This window comes from Lepisma saccharinum, chromosome 21 (genome assembly GCF_977018435.1).
Source record: "Lepisma saccharinum chromosome 21, izLepSacc3.1, whole genome shotgun sequence".
NCBI lineage: Eukaryota > Metazoa > Arthropoda > Insecta > Zygentoma > Lepismatidae > Lepisma > Lepisma saccharinum.
This window is the reverse complement of record NC_139249.1, coordinates 61,995,808-62,017,287: the sequence shown is the minus strand read 5'-3', so window position 1 is coordinate 62,017,287 and position 21,480 is coordinate 61,995,808. Positions and strand designations below refer to the sequence as shown.

The 21,480-nt window shown below is 38.0% G+C and overlaps 1 protein-coding gene and 1 long non-coding RNA gene across 2 annotated transcripts in view; one reads left to right on the top strand and one right to left on the bottom strand.

Annotated features, from left to right (window-relative positions):
• LOC146004345 (transferrin-like) overlaps window positions 1-21,480 on the bottom strand; it is a 148,120-nt gene that overhangs the window by 30,602 nt on the left and 96,038 nt on the right. The window contains exon 5 of the mRNA XM_083143133.1: window positions 2,032-2,176. Within this exon, the coding sequence (XP_082999259.1) occupies window positions 2,032-2,176 (145 nt within the window). The remainder of the gene's footprint in view (window positions 1-2,031; window positions 2,177-21,480) is intronic.
• The window catches only part of LOC146004346 (uncharacterized), a 145,981-nt gene continuing 133,701 nt past the window's right edge, over window positions 9,201-21,480 (top strand). The window contains exon 1 of the long non-coding RNA XR_014443918.1: window positions 9,201-9,256. This is a non-coding gene — a long non-coding RNA (uncharacterized LOC146004346). The remainder of the gene's footprint in view (window positions 9,257-21,480) is intronic.

Below are 21,480 nucleotides of genomic sequence, written 5' to 3'. Positions count from 1 at the left end.
TAGATTTTAACCCAATATGTTACTAACTTACACAAAACGCAAAGCTCCTTGTGTGTTTCCATACCGTATTAAAAATGTACAAATCACGCGCAAAAATGAAATTAAAGACCTCGGAGTGATCCTCGACACCAAGCTCAAATTGAATAAGCATATTGAAACTGTTATTAACGACGCTTTCAGAAACTTAGGTTTTATAATCCGTTCAAGTCACGACTTCACGAAAATAGAACCAGCGAAAGTACTTTACTATTTCCTCGTACGGTCAAAACTAGAATATGCGTCAGTAATCTGGAATCCCACTCAAATAGACTTAATTCATAAAGTAGAACGTATTCAGTCAAAGTTTCTTAGATATCTCAAATTCAAAGCCTGTGGAGAATATCCAACATTCGATTCATACAATAATCTAGTCTCAGAGACCAACTTCAGCAAACTAGCACTCCGACGACAAGTAAATTACCTACTCTTTCTGTATAAAGTAATTAACGGTATAATAGACGATTCCAACTTATTGTCAGCCGTATCGTTTAATGTTCCCAGTTCCAAAACACGCCCCAAGCACAAAATCTTTCATTGCCAGAGAGCGAAAACATCAATTCTTTCTGCCTCTCCGGTGTGGAGAGCGTGCAACTCTTTCAACACAATTGCATGTGTAAATAACACAATTGATATTTTTGCAATGAATTTATACAATTTTAAAAATACTATTACTGGAACACTGAATCAATTGTAGTAATATTATGTAATTAGAGCACTCTAATTTGGCTCTGCCTGTTGAGCTCTATCAATAAATAAATAAATAAACTGCAATGTAGAAAATAGTACTTTCGATTTCATCTTGGCAGGTTCTATTCCACCCACTGGCAAAAATGAATTGGTGATCAGCACCACGCCCCTTGGCTGCCTTTACCCCCAGAGTTTCCTCCAGGTACCCACCCAGCGTCATATAAAGTGGGTACCTAGAGGAATCTCTGGGGAGGGGTGTAAAGTCGGTCAGAGGCCTGGTGCTGATCACATCACTCCCATCTTCGGCCGTGATCAAGAAAGTGTAGGGCCCTATCTCCACACCCCCTATAGGCCTTCATGGCGTAGTGCAAAGTACAGGGGAGCACTTTACCTTTTTTCTTTTACCTTTTTACCCAGAAGACGAGAGTAAAGTGCTATATCGAAACGTGTTAGAATAGGTGTTTGGTAAGTAGTAGAAGCATTGGACAATAGGTATTGTCGAATTAGCATTGCTTGGTAAAATAATAATTAGAAATCAGAAATTTTAATTTAAAAACCCAGAAGGTAGTTTATCTCCTGTGTGATCAGATATAAATAAATAATATGTAACTGTATTTGTTCCTCTTCTTATGCTGAACCAAAAATACCCTTAAACATTTTCTCGTATACTTCGAAAGAAATTAGAAGCAAAAATGTGAGAGTCTGTATTTAGTGGGATCTGGGATTTACGGCGTCACTCAGGCAATGTGTCACAAATGGAAGTAAACAAATCCTGTAGAATATGATAGTACATCAAGGTAGCAATTGATTCCATTAAACCAAAAACGCATGTAGTCCTAATATTTATGACGTAACTAACTACCGCGACACCAAAGGGCATACTTATGAAGGACATAAACACATACTGGCATGTAGCACAGCCAAAACAGGGAAAACGCAGCCAAGAAGTATCTGCATATACAGTAACGGTGATTGCGTGCTAAAACCGAGGGGGGGGGGGCAAAGACAGTTTACTTTCTCTTGGTAGAAAAAGCTCAGCATTACGGGGGTCAAAAGTGGCAAAAAAATCGGGGAAGGGGGCAACTGCCTCCCATAATGTCTGCCACTGAGTATATTTTAGGAGAAAGGAAGTTTAGTGTGCCTCAAACCTAGGAGAGTGTTAGAAAAGAAATGAATCCTCATGAATTAAGTTATGAGTTTTCGTTTTGAACAGAATCAAACGAAACAATAGCAAGAGTAAGAGGATAATGGTACGCGGTACAGACATTTTTACACACACACACAGTTTTACAATGTTGCACTTACTAAGCATAAGGTCTGTAGAATCATCTGGAGCCCAAGCACCAACTATGCATGCTCTGTTGAACAACCTGGAAAGACCCCGTATTTCGTTCTCTATTGGCGTCAAAGCGGAGTCATTCAGGTGCCCTAGGACACCAGCTGCTTGTAACTGTAAAAATTAACAAAATACTTACATGAACATTAATGAGGTGTAATTATATTTTGCTTTATGTAAAACATGTTTACAGGTCGAAATCTAGTGTCAAGTAATAATCAAAACCTAATTGCAAACAATCAATTTCAATCAGTTTGTAAATTTATACATTTACGACTAGTATGAAAATCATGTTAAATACGAAATTAAAAGCAGCCTTACTTCAGGTAATGCTTGTTACTTTTCTATTCACAATCCTTTTTCTTCTCGTCTAATATAAAATAATCCAAAGTTTAAACTATAAAAAACAGTAACTTTGCTTGTAGTTTTGTTTGAAGGTGAAATGTAATCTACAGGGTGAGTCAAAAGTCAGGTTACATAGGACGTTTTCCTTTCTCGTTTTCACTTGTTGAATGTCCAGTTTCCTGGTGCATGGATCGGTCGCCCTGGTCCCGTTGAGTGGCCACCACGTTCTCCAGACCAATGGATTTGGGTCATTGAAAGGCGCTCGTCTACTCAGTTAAGATACAGACATACCGCATCTGAAGGAACGCATTGTGTAATGTGCAGACATGATTAGGTCGCACGTTCTGCAATAGGTTCTGGAGAACTGGAAACGCCGAGCGTGCAAATGTATTGATGTTCATGGCACACATTGAAGATTTACTATTAACGCCTATGTAACCTGACTTTGGACTCACCCTGTATTACACTAAAGAGGGCAAAAATTTAAGGTCATTTTGAAATCAAAATGTTACGAATATAAATTAAACCTCTTGTATTCAATGGATATTGGGTTCGATACCCGGTGGAGGCACATAGTGGTTCGGATTTCACTTTTAACTTTAGGTCCAGTCCCGATTAGTGCATAAAGTGGACTTAAAATACCAAATCAATCAATCAATTAGACAACATTGAACTGCATGATGTTATCAGAATAATTAAACGAAGGAGACTTAGGTGGACAGAGGAATAAAAAGTTTACAGCAGGCTTGAGCAACTTGTGAAGACCAACCAGCCTTACACTTATACTTTAAGGTCAGTAAACAGCAGTGGGGGAGTTTTTTGCATTGAAAGGTAAGAAGTATAGTTGGGGAAGCGACCCTCCATTTTACGGAACCACCTTCTTCTTTCTTCTGCCGAGACTACTCTACTATAACAATACTAAGACGTGCCTGAAGAAATCGGTAAGGATGGTAAAATGTGGATAGATGCCAGACAAGAACTTTAGTTCTTGCTGCAGTAGATCTTCGGGTTTAGGAATGCTTTGATTGAATGCACGATAATTGAAATCCTTATATTATTTAGTTGTCCCGCACCGTGGCCGTACACTCTAAGGCGTAAGGCGTTAGGGTTCTACTATGAGAGGTACGAGCATCCTGTGGGAAGCGTAACAACTTTTCTCCTGATATTTCGGCCTTTGTATAGGACCGGTGGCCACCCACCATCGTGAGGAAATTGGGGAGCAACGATTGAGTAACATAACCCGGTCATCGAAACCTACAACAACGACTGGAGGTTCGTCCTGCTGACCACATACATATTTTTTTCAAAATATTTAACTCAAAAGCAATTTGCCATTTGGCCCTATTTACTTTCAGAAACTTTTCATTCCTTGAATGAGGTCTAATAACACAAGGTCATTTTGAAAGGCACACCTTGTGACCAATATGTAAAATGCTGTCACATTTTGAAAAAAAAAAATCTGTAAACATTCCAGTAGATGGTCAAGTAATCATTGCACCCTGGCAGGAAAGAAGTGGAGATGTGGAGTGAGGTTGCATACATTCTCGATCTCGTTCATAGTGAAAGTGATTTGATCAGTAGTATGCTTCAACTGCTGGTACCTTCTCCCTCGTATTTTAGATTAATGAGATAGAGTGAATGCCAGAAAAATTCATGCAAGGGCATTGACGGGAAAATTTCCATTTGAGATCCTCCAACCGAATATCTATCCAAGGTCTCTCAAGCAGCAGTTAGATTCTATACGTATCCGGGATATAAGTCCACGCACAAATAGACTTATTGAGACTGTACCTATAGTTTAAAGTGGGATCTAAACCAATGTACAATGTACGTACCTCCACCGTGTAACCCGGGACCCCTTGATTACAAAGCGACGACCTTATCACTACACCATAGGGGCATGTTAAATAGCAATTTCAATTTAGAAATGGATCAAAGACATAAGATGTGAACAAAAGTTTTCTAAGTAACACTAATTATATAGTAATTAATTCCTGAGAACATATTGTTCGCCTTTTCACAATTGCGTCACAGAATCTTGTTGACGTGTGGAGTGAAGATAAAAGCAACGGAATCCGACCTTCTCCATCAAATATTCTTAAGCATTAAACGAGTTTGTTGTCTTGAAAACGATAATTGCTTCAGCGTTTAGAATGCCGAAGTACCATGGCAGATATGCTATCCAGGATGTACTTCTGTGACCGATGCAATTACGAGCGCACTCCCCCCTACCCACCGCCGATGCTTTCCTTTCGAGCGCCGCGCCTGAAGAATTGCTGCTCGGAGATGTCTTTCGCTCGCGTTCCTTGTGATTAGCCCATAAAACAAGCGGCAAATGGAGCCATTAAACCGCGACAGAGCATTTCAGCCGTTATAAGCGGACGCTGACTGCAAATGAAAAAGTCGCTATCGCAAGAAACTTCTACATTGTGATCGAAGAACTTGGATTCAAGTTCTCGGCTTCCAAGAAATGAAAATGTATCGGTTAATGGGGCAATCGATGATAAGAAAAGTTACAAAGACCTGCGTCTCCCTGCAAAACAACGGTATTTGCATGGACGCCGGCTTCTAAAACGCACGGCCGTGAATATAGGCGGCTGGGCAGAATTGCGCTGGTGCCACATGTGGGAAAAGCAAAGCGAGAGCGGGACGAAAGTTGCTTGTTCCCGCGCACTGTGTGGCAACGTCAACCGAGGTGCGTTGTCTAGTTCAGACCGACCTCTCTCCGGGACACGTTTGCGTCATCCCTGGCCTTTCAGGAAATACTGTCAGTTTGTATCACATAGATTACAAAGACCAACTCAACAGCGAGATCTTTCATTCTCTTAGACCTCCGAAGGCACGGAGTTGTGCTCCGATTTGGCAACAGCGCGAACTTCGGCTACCCGCCTAATTTCATGGCCGTGCTTTTAGCACGGAGGAAGTTGTTCCAACTCCCTGACACATAACAAAGATAGGATTATGATAGACAATAATGTATTTGGAGGCAATGACACCTGTAGGATTTTGTTGTGGGGATATATTCCATGCAAGGGTTCTGCAGAATAATCTTAGCAAACGAAGATTGCCTAATGTAATAAAAAAATCCTTCTCGCAACACACTCTGAGGGCCAGGGCTCGTAAATTTTATTTTCAGGTGCCCTTTGGTTGGGCGGTTAAGGCTACTGGGATTCTCTTTTTGTTCCTTCCTTCACCTCGTTTTCTTTGTCCTTCTTTCTAACATTCATTCTATCTTATTTCTTCCCATCTGTGTGTAGTATTGAATTTTCTCTATTTCTTAAGGTTATCGCCCACTGAGAAGTCGGAAACGCGCCACCCCGAAACTCCGAGTGGAAAATTCCATGTGCCTTTCATAGGGTAGTCCTCCCACGTCCCGCGCCGCCACGCTCCGAACATTTTCCATGCTCGGCTACAGAGGAGCCGAGAATGACGCTTGCCGGAGCTAAACGAAGAGACGCGAAATTACACGAGAGGATATTCGGAGTCGCGGCCAACAGTTTTCCACCCTAGAAACCTGCAGACATCTGGAACTGAAATTCTCCGCATTGGTTCCGCTCGTTTCGTTGTACTGGGGGCTACACTATTTGATTTCAATAGAAGCAGTCAAGAGAAGTTCTGTTGCCGCGTCTCGGTGGGCATGCTTTACTAATCCTGTTTCTTTATATCTTTTTCTGCCTCTCTTCCATTTCTTGGTCACCTCATTGTTCCCGGTTTTATGTCTCACGAGACCGGCGTCAGCTACTGTAGCATTCACAATGATGGGTCAACTCCAGAATTTTTCGAACTCCCAGCGAGATTTAATCCGGGACCGCCGCACCAGAGGCGAGAGCGCAAGCCATTTTTATAAACTCTTCTCATATTTTATTTGTCATTTTCTTATTTTCAATGTTTCATTTCTACTTCTAAAATCTTCAACAGGACATAAACACACACCCATGTCTTACCCAGGATTATTTGCTCTCTAGCATCTAAATTTCCGTAGCGGAGGTCAACGTCCATTTTCACGTAGGAGCTATCCTCGTTTAATGCTGTCGTTCATATAGTACGTCTCATTCATGTTCATATTTTCATTTGTCTTACTTAACCTCATTTTACAGCCACTTTTAGCTAATCCTAAAAATGATGGTGCTTAATTGATTGATTTGCTTTATTTTACTTCGCTTCTTGTGCCACTTTTTGCTAATTTTCAGAGATCGGGATGAGTGATGACATGATGAAATTGATGAATGGACACTCACAAACATCTATGCCCAGGCCGGGTTGGTGCTTAATAATTCCATATACAGAGCATTCCCTGACATTCGCTACGAGACTCAGCGGAAAGCGGCTCGGCATCGGCGCTTGTCTCTCCCGGAGAATGGGTCCGCGACTGTCGCTTATATTAAACCTCGTAAAAAAAGTTTAGAGTAACAGGGTCAGTTCTGAATAAAAGTGGAAAGAAAAATGGGGAAATAAAGTATACAAAGACAATCCGCACATCGTCCGTGAGTTAAAAGAGAGTATTGTACGAAAAATCTGGATAATTACAGTAGACGAACTTGCACGTGTAAATGCCAATTTCCTTCGGAGATGCCAGGAATGTGTTGAAGCAGAGGGACATCATTTTCAACACCTTCTGTAGTCAAGGTTAGTACACAATAAGAAAACTGTAATTTTAATAGCCGATTCTAGCGACTGTCGCTGACCCGTTCACCGGGAAAGACAAGCGCTGATGCCGGGCAGCTTGCCGCCGAGTCTCGTAGCGAATGTCAGGGAATGCTCTGTGTTTGACGAGGAGACATTCGAAATGAAAACCCCTTCCCAGAGCAGGGATGGTTCCTGGAATCTTCGGTCGTGTGATACCTGTTTCAAAGAAATGTTCTTCTATCACAGACGGAAGGTGCAAAATGAACCAATGGTAGTACTGATGCAATACTGATAATTTGCAAAATTGTAAAGCACGTAATCTTCTACCTGCCCTTCCATCCGTACGCATATACCTCACAAGAAGAGTTGACTTGATTACATGTTAAAAATGTTCTCTGTTTGATTTACAAAATACGTGAGGAAATGTGTAAAATATTAGAATACCTGAAAACTGTAAAACCCGTAAAAGTCTTACAAAACAACAGATTTTACCGAATAAAACTACACACGCACACAATCAAAAATATCAAAAATCGCATTTTCTTCATAATCTGTTATTATTTAAATGTCATAAAAATGCACCAACTATTTTACAATCTGAGAAAATTCAATTCCCTGTCAAGGATTTGTGAATATCCTGAAATCGAAATCAATTTTTACATGGGCCTATCCTAACGCCAAAATCAAGTTTTTCTCCTGATTTGGAATCCTGGAAATTAATGCTGTTGCTGTTTTAGTGTATATGAATTCACCCTCTAAAGATACGTAAATAGAATATTTCTCGGGTCAAAGGCATTTGGGTGCAGTGATAAGACTCTATATAAGATTGAGTGAAGTGTGCATGACTCATGGTGAATGAAGGCTCAATGAAACGTAGCCTATGCAACCAGGATTATAATTTTGAAATAATATCCTTAAAAACAACTGTGAATATTGCATAAAAAGTATTAGCAATTAACATACCGGTCTTATTGATAGTGATTATCCCTTCTATTTTTACCATAATATAAATCTCTCGCGTGTTGGGTACTTGAATTATTTTTCCTCCTTTCGTTGATTTCTGATTCATGAGTGATTGTTTATCTCGGCCTTCCAGCACTTTCGCAGTAATGTAACATAAATTATAAACCATGAAATGATTTAAAATTGTACCACGCTCCAAAACACTTCCATGCAAGTTGCACACAATCCATTATCATCATATCAAACCACAAATCTATATTTTAGAAACCTTGCAACTCAAGATTTGCATGCAATAAGAAATTGATGTATAACTTGTTCATTTATTTTTTCTCTGCTTGAGAAATCTTCTCGTAACACATCCAGCACTGCAACACATCACAGATACTGAAACTCGTAAGTAAACAGTATTGTGAACTTTTATCTTCTTACAGAGTAGCATTACCTTTATGTGCCAGAAGACACTAACCCCGTGTAGTTCAGCACTCACGCTTCTAGTTAGTTACACGGTGGAACATCTACTCGTCTACTTCGTTGATTTGGTGGCAAGTTGTGTATTTGGTGACATTTTTTTAATCTTCTGAACTTGAACACCGCTATTCGTCTACTTAGTTAAACGTCATTTCCTTGCACGAGCCTGACACCGGGATACATCTGCAGTACTCCTAGTGTCAAAAAGTGCAGCAATTAGACGAGCTCAATTTGTTACTTATTACCTGCACTGTATTGTAGATATCGCAGCCGTCCTCTGTCCAACAACTTCGGAATTAACCAGTACTTCCACTTTGAAAGTTTCTGGAGCCTCCAGGATAGATTAAAGCAACAGAAGAAGAGCGACGGAAGATCCATGCATCGACAACACTTTTCCCAACTGAAGATCGTCCATGGAGCCAGAAATTGAGTTTAAATGCTGCCAATCGACAATAAATTGGCTTCATTAACAGAGATGAATTCGCAAGGCCTCTCTGAAACGTCGATCATTTCGTAGGATCCTTTTCTATGTACGGCAAGTCGACAATAGAATTTGCCATTACATTGGCGAATAGAGGATAAATGAGACGACGCTTAAGTGTTGCTAATGTAGGATTAACGATGTGCGAACCACACATAGACATTTCATTGGCAATTGCATCTTAAAAGATGAGCCATGACTTCAATGAACCACTCGATCTCTTGTTCAATGTACTTCACCTCATTTCTTACTTCTGCGACTTTCTTTGTTGAAATAGGCTGCTCCTCTTGCTTAGCACTGGTGGAAAATAGGTAAGTCTTTGCCAATATTCCTCTAGCCTGTATCAGGGGTTTCAACAGACGTGTTTGTGGATTCAGTATTTATTTATTTATTTATTCTAAGTTTCAGATACATCACTAATTTTGGGAAGAGGATTTTTTGTAATAGATATTTTACCGAATAAACAATACAGCATTGGACAAAAGTTGATCTACACCATCACATAAGTATAACTGCTACATAAATAGTCAAGTCTAGATTATCAAAAATAATAACGGGAAATAAGTTATATTTTGAGGAGGAGTGCAACATCCGGCTCAGGCGTATTGCCTTAAATTGCCATGTGGACTCCTGTGGGAGGAACTGAGGATTAATTTGGGGAGGGTGACAATATCAAACTGTCGAATATAAATGGCAAATTTTAGATAAAGGGGAATTGAGCATTGAATTGGGGGAGGACAATATCCAAATCTTGAACACATATTAAGTCATTGATTGCCACGGGCATTGCGGAGGAGGAGGGAGGGGGTGGGTTGAGAATACCGGGACTATATTTAGCGGTCTAGCGATCTGGTTCAATATTCCACATACCATTGGGAAGTCGTGTACTATCAAGGGGATTTTAATTTGAAGTTGAGAAGAGGATAAGGCTGTGTTGGTTTTATAATCAACTGGACAAACAGTTCCATGTTCCATTAGATAGCCAGGGCGAAAAAATATTTCAGCTACTAAAATGGTTTTTTCCAAGCTCCCTCGCCAAGATTTTTTATGTTTGCATATTTTAAAATTTGTGCTTGATTCAAAGACTAAGATTAATGAAAAACGAAACCCCGTGACGCAACAGCCGTTTGGTGAGAGCATCGAACCCCATTACAGCTGTTTTCCTGGCTTTCGAGACCGGAAGTTATGATCAAAACAAAAAAAGTATCAGTTTCTTCTCTCTAGCTGTTTCAGTTCTTCAGATAATACGTATTCCTTGAATTATCTACATGGTGTTTCACTCGTTCTGGGCCCATGATTTTGCTTAGAAAAATCAAACTATTGGTCAAAATTGAATGAAATTTGCTACTGACATATCTTCATGTATGAGAAACAGGATGACGTCAAAGCAAGTGGTCGCCATTAGCGTCAATGCATGCCTGCACACGCCTCTCCATGTTGCAGAAGGTGGCCACCAACACATAAGGAGTCGCAGCGTCAATATCCCGCCGAATGCCGTCTTGCAGTTCCATGATGTTTTTGCAATTTGTTTTTCTCTTTCTGCACCGTTGATTCTGGCAGTTATGGATGTCCTCCTTCATGCACATCCAACAATGTTCCCGTTGTTTCCAGTTTCTTCATCAAAATATTGAATGGAAGAGTTTGAAGGTGGTTTCTGGACTCAAAACTGTGCAATCAATCGTCGCTGGCTACGTCGTAATGGACTCCGTTTTCCAGTACGTGCGAACGATAAACACGCTGTTCCACTGAGTATATCGACTCATGCTGTACTGCTTTGTTACTGCACTGTAATCCCGAACCACTGGTTGTAAGCACGAACTTTCAACTGAACCCGAACAAACACGAACCAGTATAAGGTGCGTCACAATAGCAGGGGCAATAACTCAGACTCAAAGCACACGTCCGTACGATTGGCATTTAACGGCAGAATCACCCAGACGCAGGCGCATATCTACGCAAGGTCTAGAGAGACTGTAGCGCCATCTCCGATGAAGTCACAATGCTTCTCATACACCAAGGTACAGTATGTACGTAGAAAATGTCATTACATTATGACTAATACTTTCATTTTTACAACCGAAAATCAGGGACCGAGAGCGTGTGAAACACCCTGTGCATACTACCAGGAAAATGTAAAACAGCAAAATTAACGTAGAAAAGGGCAGTAACAAAATAAAAGTTTAAAATGTCTTAACTGGTGACAAGGAGACCAGAAAGAGATGAATGCATCGAACTAAGACTCACATTCGGAAAGTTGAGAATTCAAAAATGATTGCAAGTTATTCTCTTCATCTTGGAATGTACGATGTATAGTTTCTTTTACGTCGCTGATCTGCCAATTTGGATGAATTATTGTTGTAAGAAATGATGGATGAAAGGACAATCAGAAACACACATGTATGACACAACACAAACCCCCATAGAGAACCCCGTCAGCCTGTAAAATGCAACAGGATGTACTACGTGAAAGACAGAGATTTGCAGCAAAGATTATACCTTATACCCCAATGTATGATTATTAGTTCGTATTATGACTGTTATTAGAATAACATTATACACTGTAATTAAATAAAATGGATGGACTATTAAATAATATAAATTATTTTGCTGTTCGAAAAGTATATTTACATGTATTCGAACACGATATCTTTAAAACTTATCAAAAGCAGTTCATCAGAAACATTTCAGAAAATGCATAGTATTGTTCTGCAATGATCAGATATCATTATCAATATTTTTTTTCTCACCCAACGCCCTCCCAAAATTTCTTCAACTTTCACCCTAATTTATTTCTCAAAGGTTCGATTTTTGGTTAATTTGAGTGTAAATAAACCTTTACATATCCTTAAATACTGCATAACGCCCCCAACCCCTGATGGAATATTTTGAATATGCCCCTGCGAAATACTATTTCAAGTAGATCTTATGGCATAAGAAATAAGTGCAAGAAAAACTCTGCATCACGAAACGTTCACTGCTTCAAGTAGCCTATGGTCTATGTTCATTTTGTGTGCTTTAGAATTATTTTTTTAAAAAATATTTACTAATACTAACTCTCTCATAGAGTAAATGCATTTCCCAATGCAATATTTCTTTGCAAGGTTTTCAATTCTCTTTCCATATCTTTGTGTCGGATTTACTGTGAGAAAAGACAATTACTATTCATGGAAGTGGAATATTAATGAGTGGATTCGATTCATTTGAATGTGCTATGAAACTGTGTTGCCAGAATAGCTTCAGTGGAAGAATCCCTTTATTCAGTTGAAATAATTCGTATCTTCAGTCTTTGTGCTTTGCCATCCACCTAATGAGATGTGCAGATATGTTTCATGAGACGTGTGCAGAGAACAATGTAAATAGACAGAAGAAGATCTACCATGATCAAACATTAGTGTGATAACCAATGCATTAATCATCCTCATAAAGAATACAGGACTGAGGTCTACATTTGGAAAATTGCAGGAATGTTGTGGCGTTCTCAGGAGGAGTTTACCACAAGTAGCATTAGGATAATAATATGACTGAAGTCAGGGCAAAGGCTGAAATTTAATAGTTTCTATTTCATGATATGTTCCAATGATTATGCAAAATGTTAAAGCTTTGCTCTGAAGTTTTGCAAAAGTGTTGACATTTAGCAAAGGAAAATATGTTAGATATGGTATTTGCGTAATTGAAATATTGCCACTGCGGCAGAAATACCAATGACTTATTACCAAGAAGCTTTAAACAAAAAATACATCCTTCCATACATACATATACCATATATATAATATATATATGTATGTATATATACACATTATATCTATATACACCCGACCTCGGCATGGGTGTTCTTTGTAAATGTCCCTTCATCAATTTAATTATACCATCACCCATTTTCTTTGTGGCGATTAGACAAAAATGGCAGAAAAGCGACGCAAAATAACCTTATTTAATCAATTATTGAAAACTGTAGAACAATTTTGACAATAGACCAACACACACAACACGTAGAGAAAAGAAAGAAATATATTAGGCCAACTAAGTTTTTATTTTGCAGTCTAAGGAATAAGATACATTAAAAATTAAATTCCTGCTCAATTTGTACATGTTCCGGAACACGTACGTCATGTGTTCGTGCGCACACACACACACACACACACACACATACATTTCTTTAGAAAAAACTGTATTCAACAATAGACGTCCTTGAAAAAAGTAATAGAATTCATTATGTTTTTAGGCATACGGTACTGGTTTATGGTTGCCATATTTAATACTTTATTTCCGTAAAAATAATAAATGTTTAGTGCGCTACGAACAAACTCGTTTACCATGGAAGGCAAAGGCTGTCTCCTAGAGCGTGGATATCTCTGAACAAAATGTGAGAAACACTTTCATTAACGTATGTATAAACCTAATATAGCACACGGAAATGAAAGCGATAATTTACACTGCAGGTGTTTGTTTGCACGTAACACTTGCATAGGGCACAATAATATTTATTGTGCTTTACGACAAAAAATAAATGACAGTGGTGGATGGCGGAATCGTCACATTAACTACATCATCAGTACTGCTCTACAAACGTCTCAACAGCGATAAATATTTACAACCAGAATGGGGAATAAAAATATCAGATGGGGAGGGTTTCACCCTTATCCTGCCTAAAAGTATCACCCTACTTCAATTTGATGTATAATGGAACTTTCGATGATTCGATTTGAGACAAATAATAATAAAAACAGCGTGATATTTTCAAATAGTACTGGCGATATATGATTATTTTTTAATCCTAATTCATTGAATATTCTCGTGGTATGCCCCTCAAAAAAGGCATGCAATTTCTGTCTCAGTTAAGCCTCCATTTTTAAAATTTTGATTCATTTTTCTTGCCAGTACAATAATGGTCGGGAGAGCTCTAGGTAACCTATATACACTATTTTCACGAAAACATAAAGGCATTCCTGACTTTTTTCTGGTGTTCTTTCAGTTGCTTACACCCCTCTGAAGTGACCGGTCCCCATTTGGCGACACCCGGTGCCTCGCGCAGGAACGTTTTCTATCACAGCACACCAGCCATGAATTTAGCAGAAATTAGAAGAATGAAATTACAGTACGTTGTTCGGAATGCAAATTATTTGTATGCAGAAACCATTGCAGTACGCATAAGAAATGTCAGAGTTTTGTAAATAACTATATTGAAAAGTGACAACATTCGGTTCTTTTATTTGAGTCAGTATTTTTTTTTTACGTGAGATTGAACATTTAAAAATATTTTGTAAGTTTCTTCGAGTTGTATTTCATTCGGTTTGATTCCTATTTTTGCGAGTCAGTAAGATATTGACTGAGAGATTTGGAACAAACAGATCCTTTCTAAGCCCATAAAAGTTGTACGGTGTCAATTCGTTTTGAAAAATACATTGAATTTTTTTGAAAAATGCGCTGAAATTTTTTGAAAAATACGTTAAAAACTTTATGAATGGTTAGTTCATTTTTAGGTCCTTCATTATATGGTAAAGTTCTAATTATTTTTAGAATAATATTTTGGTGCATTTGCTTCAAGAGTGTAAGTTAGTAATTCTATGAGACACTTTCTCTTATTTTTTAGTTTATTTCTTTTAATCTAATAAAAATGTCAAGAATGGACGTGTTTGTGTTCATATATATTTCGCTTGATTTCCAGTAATTCAACACCAATTTGCATTTACATTATTAATAATTTATGTAAATAACGTTGGATTCGATAGGACGGCACTGAGTACCGCGTGCGGGACATTTGTGCTACTCAGTGGCGGCGAATAAGGAGGCATTTGCCCCCCCCCCCACACTTCTTGTCACTTTGCCCTCGCACTATGCTAAACCTTATACGAGTATACAAAGGGAAATATACTGTCTTTGTCCCCCCAGTTTTGGCACCTTGCCCCAAAGGTTTTGGAACCCAATCGCCGCCACTGGTGCTACTATGAGGGCGCGGATGAAGGTGGGTTAATTTACTTCTCGTTAGGAATCTTCATCAGCCACTAATGGATAATGGAATTATATTCTTAAATAGTGGAAAATTCGTAACATAGACTTCAAATACTGAGTGTCCCAAAATAGTGTTTATACTCTTTGAACGTTAATAATTGGAACACTAATAACAGCAAGTATGAACTGTTTTGCATGTCATATGCCTTAAAGTTAAAGATGTTCATTGGCAGCAATACTTTGTCTGCAATGCTATAGAACAGATCGACAAATGAACAAACAGCAGATATGGTCTCCACGGGAAGGGAAGCACAGATAGTGTCAGTCGTATGTTTCATGTCATCCAGTGATCATTGCTCTGTGGAGTACACATCGTTCAATTTCCCAGAGGTAGAAATCTAACGACGTTAAATTGGGCGATCTGGGTGGTTATTTGACACTTCTTACGTTGCTGAAAAGAAAAATTGCTCACACACAAAAACACACTCAATGTAGATATTCAAATACAAAAAGTTCAGTCGAGTTTTCTTTAATAGTTTCTCTGATATTAACATTCAGAGAGTGTAAACACTATTTTGGGACACTGTATTTTTATATCGAAATAAAAATAAAACATCAGAGAATGTTTCTTGTATGGATATACATTCATACGTACAGTCACGGAAACTGCCGGTTTCTAACGATTTCATTGAAAGTCAATGTATTCATTACAAGCCGGCAGTGTCCGTGACTGTACATACATATGTATATATGTATAAAATAGCTCTCGTTTAAAACATAATTTTGACACGGCGTTTATTTTATAAATCATAAAGCTTCCTTATCTAAAAACAAACAACAGCACTATTTATTACAAGGAAGAACAACATCCTACACTGCCTCTTTAAAATGAAAACCTTCTGATTCTATCTATAGCTTCTGTTTTCGTCTCTAACTGAACACGAGGTTTTGCTTCTGTTAATTCAAACGTTATATGCTCTTGCAAGAACAATTTCTGAAGACGGATAATGGAGTGGTTTAACGGGATGCTTTATATTCTTCTCATTATGTTCCTGTATCAGTGTAAACACTTCCTACTGGGTCGTTCGAACAATGCCATGGCTAATTGCGACATTCAGAGTGAATACAAGATGATTTTCCGTCCTTACTTTAGCGACAGGTTAAGTGTGCCTTCTTGACATTTCGCTCCGTTAAAGCAGAAAATGGTTTCTGAATACATAAACCTATGACAATGACGTTTTATTTTTTAGTAAACTTCTCACTCGCAGATAAAGCTCGATTATCTGTGAAGGTTTGTTCCACGAGTGTAATCTCCAGGAATATCAATGCCCTTTTATATATAGAACTAGTCTGCAGAAATGGAAAAATCCTTCGATACGATTCCCAAGACATATATACTGCAATAAAAGCAAGAAATTTGAAAAATAAAATCCTTAGAAAAATATATGGATCTAAAATGGATGAGAAGACAGGTGAGTGGAGAAGGTTACATAATGTAGAATTTGCATCCCTGTCCAGATATTATTACAATCATTAAATCAAGAAGACTTAGGTGGGCAGGTCATATAGCACGAATGGGAGAGGAAAGAAGAATTTAGAGGATTCTTGTTGGGAAACCTGGCGGTAAGAGACCTGTAGGAAGACCAAGACGAAGATGGAGGGATAACGTTGAGCTAGACTAAAGGAAATCGGTAAGGATGTAAAAGATTGTATTGATATTGCCTCTCAGACGAAAGGATTTTGTTGCTGCAGTCATGAACCTTCGGGTTTAAGAACTCTAGAGAGTTAGTTAGTTAGTTAATTTGAAAAATGCATGGGCACAAGGTGGGGAAGATACTTCCGTTATTAAATTTTGAAAATGAAATATAATTTCGAGCGATAAGACGAGCATAAATAAATCAAGTAAACATATAACTACGAGCTTTATATATGATTGAAATATATCAATGAAACTTAGTCTCGCCAATGCGAAAAACTGTGCAAGAAATATAATTAGCATGAAATTTTAATCTGGCGGTATCCAATATCTAGTGATTCTAGTTGCAATCATTTGCGCCAGTGGGAGACTTAGGACATAAGTCAAGTTTATTACTTATACATATTCTAACACTACATCTCGAGAGAAGCCATATTTTCTCGTATTCAGATCAAGAACAATTTCTTCTTGCCGTTGGAGTGGACCAAACCTGTAACAAGACCTGACATTTTACTTCAAATCCTGTGCACTAAGTAATTATTCATCGTGGTAACTCGAAACGTAGTTTTAGAATAGAAGCACTAAACTATGCATAAGGTCCATTTATATATGCATATAAATAATGAAGCACTGATTGAAATTAAAATTGTGTGGTTTAGGCCATTTGCACCCTTCACATTACACAGAGCCAAGTGCCATACCATAACTAAAATCAATAGGTCTTTCTGAGAACTAAACTGTCCATACTTTAAATGAAATCTGAGGCTTTAAATGGCCACTCAGCACACAACATATGGGCATTACACAAGGCAACACACAACGCTACAGAGGATCATACTGGTTCTTTGGCCTACAACATTGCAGTTGCCGGGTTCTACTACGTGCCTACGTTCTACACCACTCCTAATAAATATCCATTGTCACTAGCATTCAGAGAACTATAACAAATGTAATGCCGTAATTCTTCGAATCTGATGCTCACTTTTTTTCGGTTGTTGGATGTTGAAAATTTAGGTGCTCCTTGGATTCAATGGAGAAATATGGTAGTTCCATAAAAAACAATTCTCATCTTCTAGTACAGATATCATGACAAGGATTGATTGAAGAAGTCTTAAGCAACCATATTGTTTACCATATACATACATTCAATGAGTCACAGTTACCGTTACATAAACCATAACCAGGAGTGTGTGTCACATCACGTAAATTAACTATTATAAATTGGCCCTTGTTTCTGAACTTGTGAGACAATAATGTATCTTAATGTTTGTCAATGTTTTAGTACTAACAAATTCTTTTCAACAGGATATAAGTGTTTTGAATTAATTCATCAATCAGCCTGTGGAAATATAACAATGGAAAGTCAACAACTGCAGACTTTTATGAGAAAGCTTCAAAAATATACAAGCTACAAGTACGAATTCTGGTGAATTCAATAACTGTCCTTATTAACTTCATGTCATTCCTGATCTGCCTATCGACGTGTATCTTGTAGTCAATAGTGGAAATTATCTATCAATTACTCATAAATTATTGAAATGGGCTGTTTTTATTGTAACAGAAAATATCTCTTCACCCTTTCCTTATAAATATAACAGCTAAATCTTCTAATATACGTAAATTCCGAGCCCGAAAGTTCTATACATTACCAAATGCGTCCAATTTTAATATTATTTATTTGTTCTTCCATTTGTCTGTTCGAGACAATCAGTCGAAGGAATTGATTTATAACATTCATTTCTCAGCGAAGATTCAAGGTACAATTTGGTATACCAACAGACCAATCGTGTTCTAGGTAACTACGATATCAATTAGTTTGATTGGTCATTTAATTTAGAAGTATGTAAGCAATCAAATGTAGATTTTCCATTTTCTGATTAGCAGTCATGGAGGAAATTGCAATTAGTACGCTCAGTGAGTTGATTGATTGAGTTGGTGTTTTAAGTCCACTTTGTGCACAGTAAGGCTAATCTGGACTGGCCTACAGTTTAAAGTGGGATCCGAACCACTATGAGCATTCACCGGGTATCGAAATCCGGGACCCTAGTACGCTCAGCCCCAATTTTCTTTCTATGTTATAAGGGCACTTATTATATTCCTTGGGATTTTGCACGTAAATGATCCAGATAGGTCTGGATCATTAACGAAATTTTCTGCTACAGGCTAAATATGTTGTTTGTTCAGCTAATGAATAAACGTGTCACAGTGTAGAACTACAAAGATATGAAACTGTTTTGGCAAGCCACATGGAAGGTTGCAGTTTTGTCGTCAAAACATTTCCCCTTGCGATTCAAATTTAATTGAGACAATTTGGCAATGCTGCGATACTCACAGGTACAAAAAGTACATGATTCATGACGATATATTTGATTTTCTATTTTCGTAATCATTTAAATTTAGAACAACGTTTATACATTTCTTAGAACTACAATGTAAAAACATAAACCGACATTTTAATATGTTCATCATGCTTCTAATAATAACACTAACGTAATTTTGTAGTTATTCTTGTTAGTTTCTGACAGTCTCAGCTAATAATGGCAATAAGTGACGATTACGTGATGAAGGGAAGAAGAAACTCGAACCAGGAAACTTTGTCTAACGAACCAGTAAGACTAATGAAACTCAGAAAGTCTTCTGAAGTAAAATCCGACTCTCTGCCAAGTGGAAACGTCAAGGACAGATAGAAGGCTAGGAATATGTAGATGACAGATATTGAGTATGTGTGGGAATGGTACCTAGAGCAGAAAAACACACTGCCATTCTCACAGCAGTAATAAATGGATGAGATACTATCCGATTTGGCCGTATCCGATTCCTAGTACATTGAGACGCATTGTCCACAAATCACACCAAGCATTATGGTCATTGAGTGGAATGCATGACTCCATTAAGCACGATTTCATTGTCTCTTCCTCGATTTCTATGGAATCGCTCTCCAAGAGACAAGTGAAGCTCAAATGCTTCTCTCTCCTTATTTACTCCGAGGCTGCAGGGGTAACGTCGTCGCCTTGTAATCAGAGGGTCCCTGGTTCGATACTCGGTGGAGGCGCATAGTGGTGCGGATCACAGTTTAAACTGCAAATTCACGCCCGATTAGCCTTTCTGTGCCTAAAGTGGACTTAAGACAATAATTTAAACAAACAAGCAGACACGGATACACATAAATAATGTTCAGCTCTCGTGTTAAATTCTCACTTCCATTTAAAGAGCTACATTTTTTTCATCTGTATTGAAAAACGCTGCAATCTATGCATTTGTTGGTGTGTGTTGGAAGGGGGGGAGTGCGACACTTTAAAGATTGCCCATAATGAGTTGCTACCCTCAAGTGTCGAGGCCAACGCACTCCACTGTTTGTAGGCATTATTAGTAGCTAAATTTAGACTGTGAAAATGCAATGGACTTATGTAGAGTACATAGCCATATAGGAAATAACCTTTTATTGCAGAAACACTTTCACATCTATGTTCTCTAGCATAGGCTAAGTATACACCAAAATCGCCTTAATATTATCGTAGCCAATCCTTTTTCTGAAAAATCGTTCACAGGTACAAACAAACTAGAGGATATTCCTTGCTTTCCTTGTTTCCACGTGAACATAACTCGCACATAAAGAAAATTGTTCGTAACAATAGCTTCATCTGCTAGGACACTAAATCCATTGAATTACAATATAAATGATATGACACTGAAACACATTTATGAAAAATCTATTTAATTTCTGTTTATCAATAATTTTTCGTATTACTGAACCCACCAGTTCTGCCCTGAGAATCATTTCCTTTTGTCACTTTCGTTGTGTAAACGTAAAGGATTTGTTTACATGACGTGAATTTGAAAAGAACCAAATTTAGTGAATTTCGCAATTTCATAAAACATCTACGTAAAGATGAAGTCAAATACAAAGACTAGTTTCGAATGAATAAGAATCGATTTGATCATCTTTTATCATTCTCAATTAACTTATCTCCAATTAACTGCTCAAGAAACGTCATTTTATCAGCTGTGGATTTCAGAAAACGCGCGTTGTGGCTGGTATTGAAGGTAAAGCTCCGGTGGTTGAGATGTCAACGTGTCATCTGAAGGCATGCTTGTCCACCAAAGCTCGTGGACGCGGCCAGGGTTGCGAACATAGCGTATGATGAGTGTGTAGCGTCCTGTGTAACCACAGCTGTCACGATTAATCTAAAACGGTAACTAAGAACATGTATAAACAGAAACATTACTTTTGTGAATAAAAGTACTTACCACAAAATGACTGTTTGGTGAGATAAGTTTTTAACAGAGAAATAACTAATTGCACCTTAAATCTTTTAGATAAATATGTGTGATATTATAAAAAGCACTTTAACAAATACGGTAATGCAATGTTGCCAAATCATTTTCGTTATAAATATGTTATTTGAAAAATAGTTACGTGTGAGATACAATGTAGTGAATTTCTCTGCAGGGTTGTTTAAAGTTCCAGGAACCCATAAATTCTAATGGGTTTTATTGGGTTCTGCAACAGCACCAGAACCTTTTTTCTCGCTAAATTTAAATTAGGTCCAAGTTGCTTATTGGTTCATTGAAAGAAGGTTCCTGGACCGTATTTAAATTGATCCAGACAAAAGGCTCCTGGACCACATCGGGTAAAAAGGTTTCTCGACTGAATTGAAATACTTTAATCATGAAGAAATTATTTGCGGCCTAAAATCCATTCACATTTGCTGATTTTTCTCTCCCGGACGAGAATTGAATTTATTTACAATTCCTGGTCCTTTAACAATCCTAGGATTGTTAAAGATCCAGTAACCCATACATTGTAATGGGTTCTACTGCGTTCCGTAAAAGGACCGGACCTTTTTTCTCAAACAATTTAAATTCGGTCCAAGTTGCATATTGCTTCAT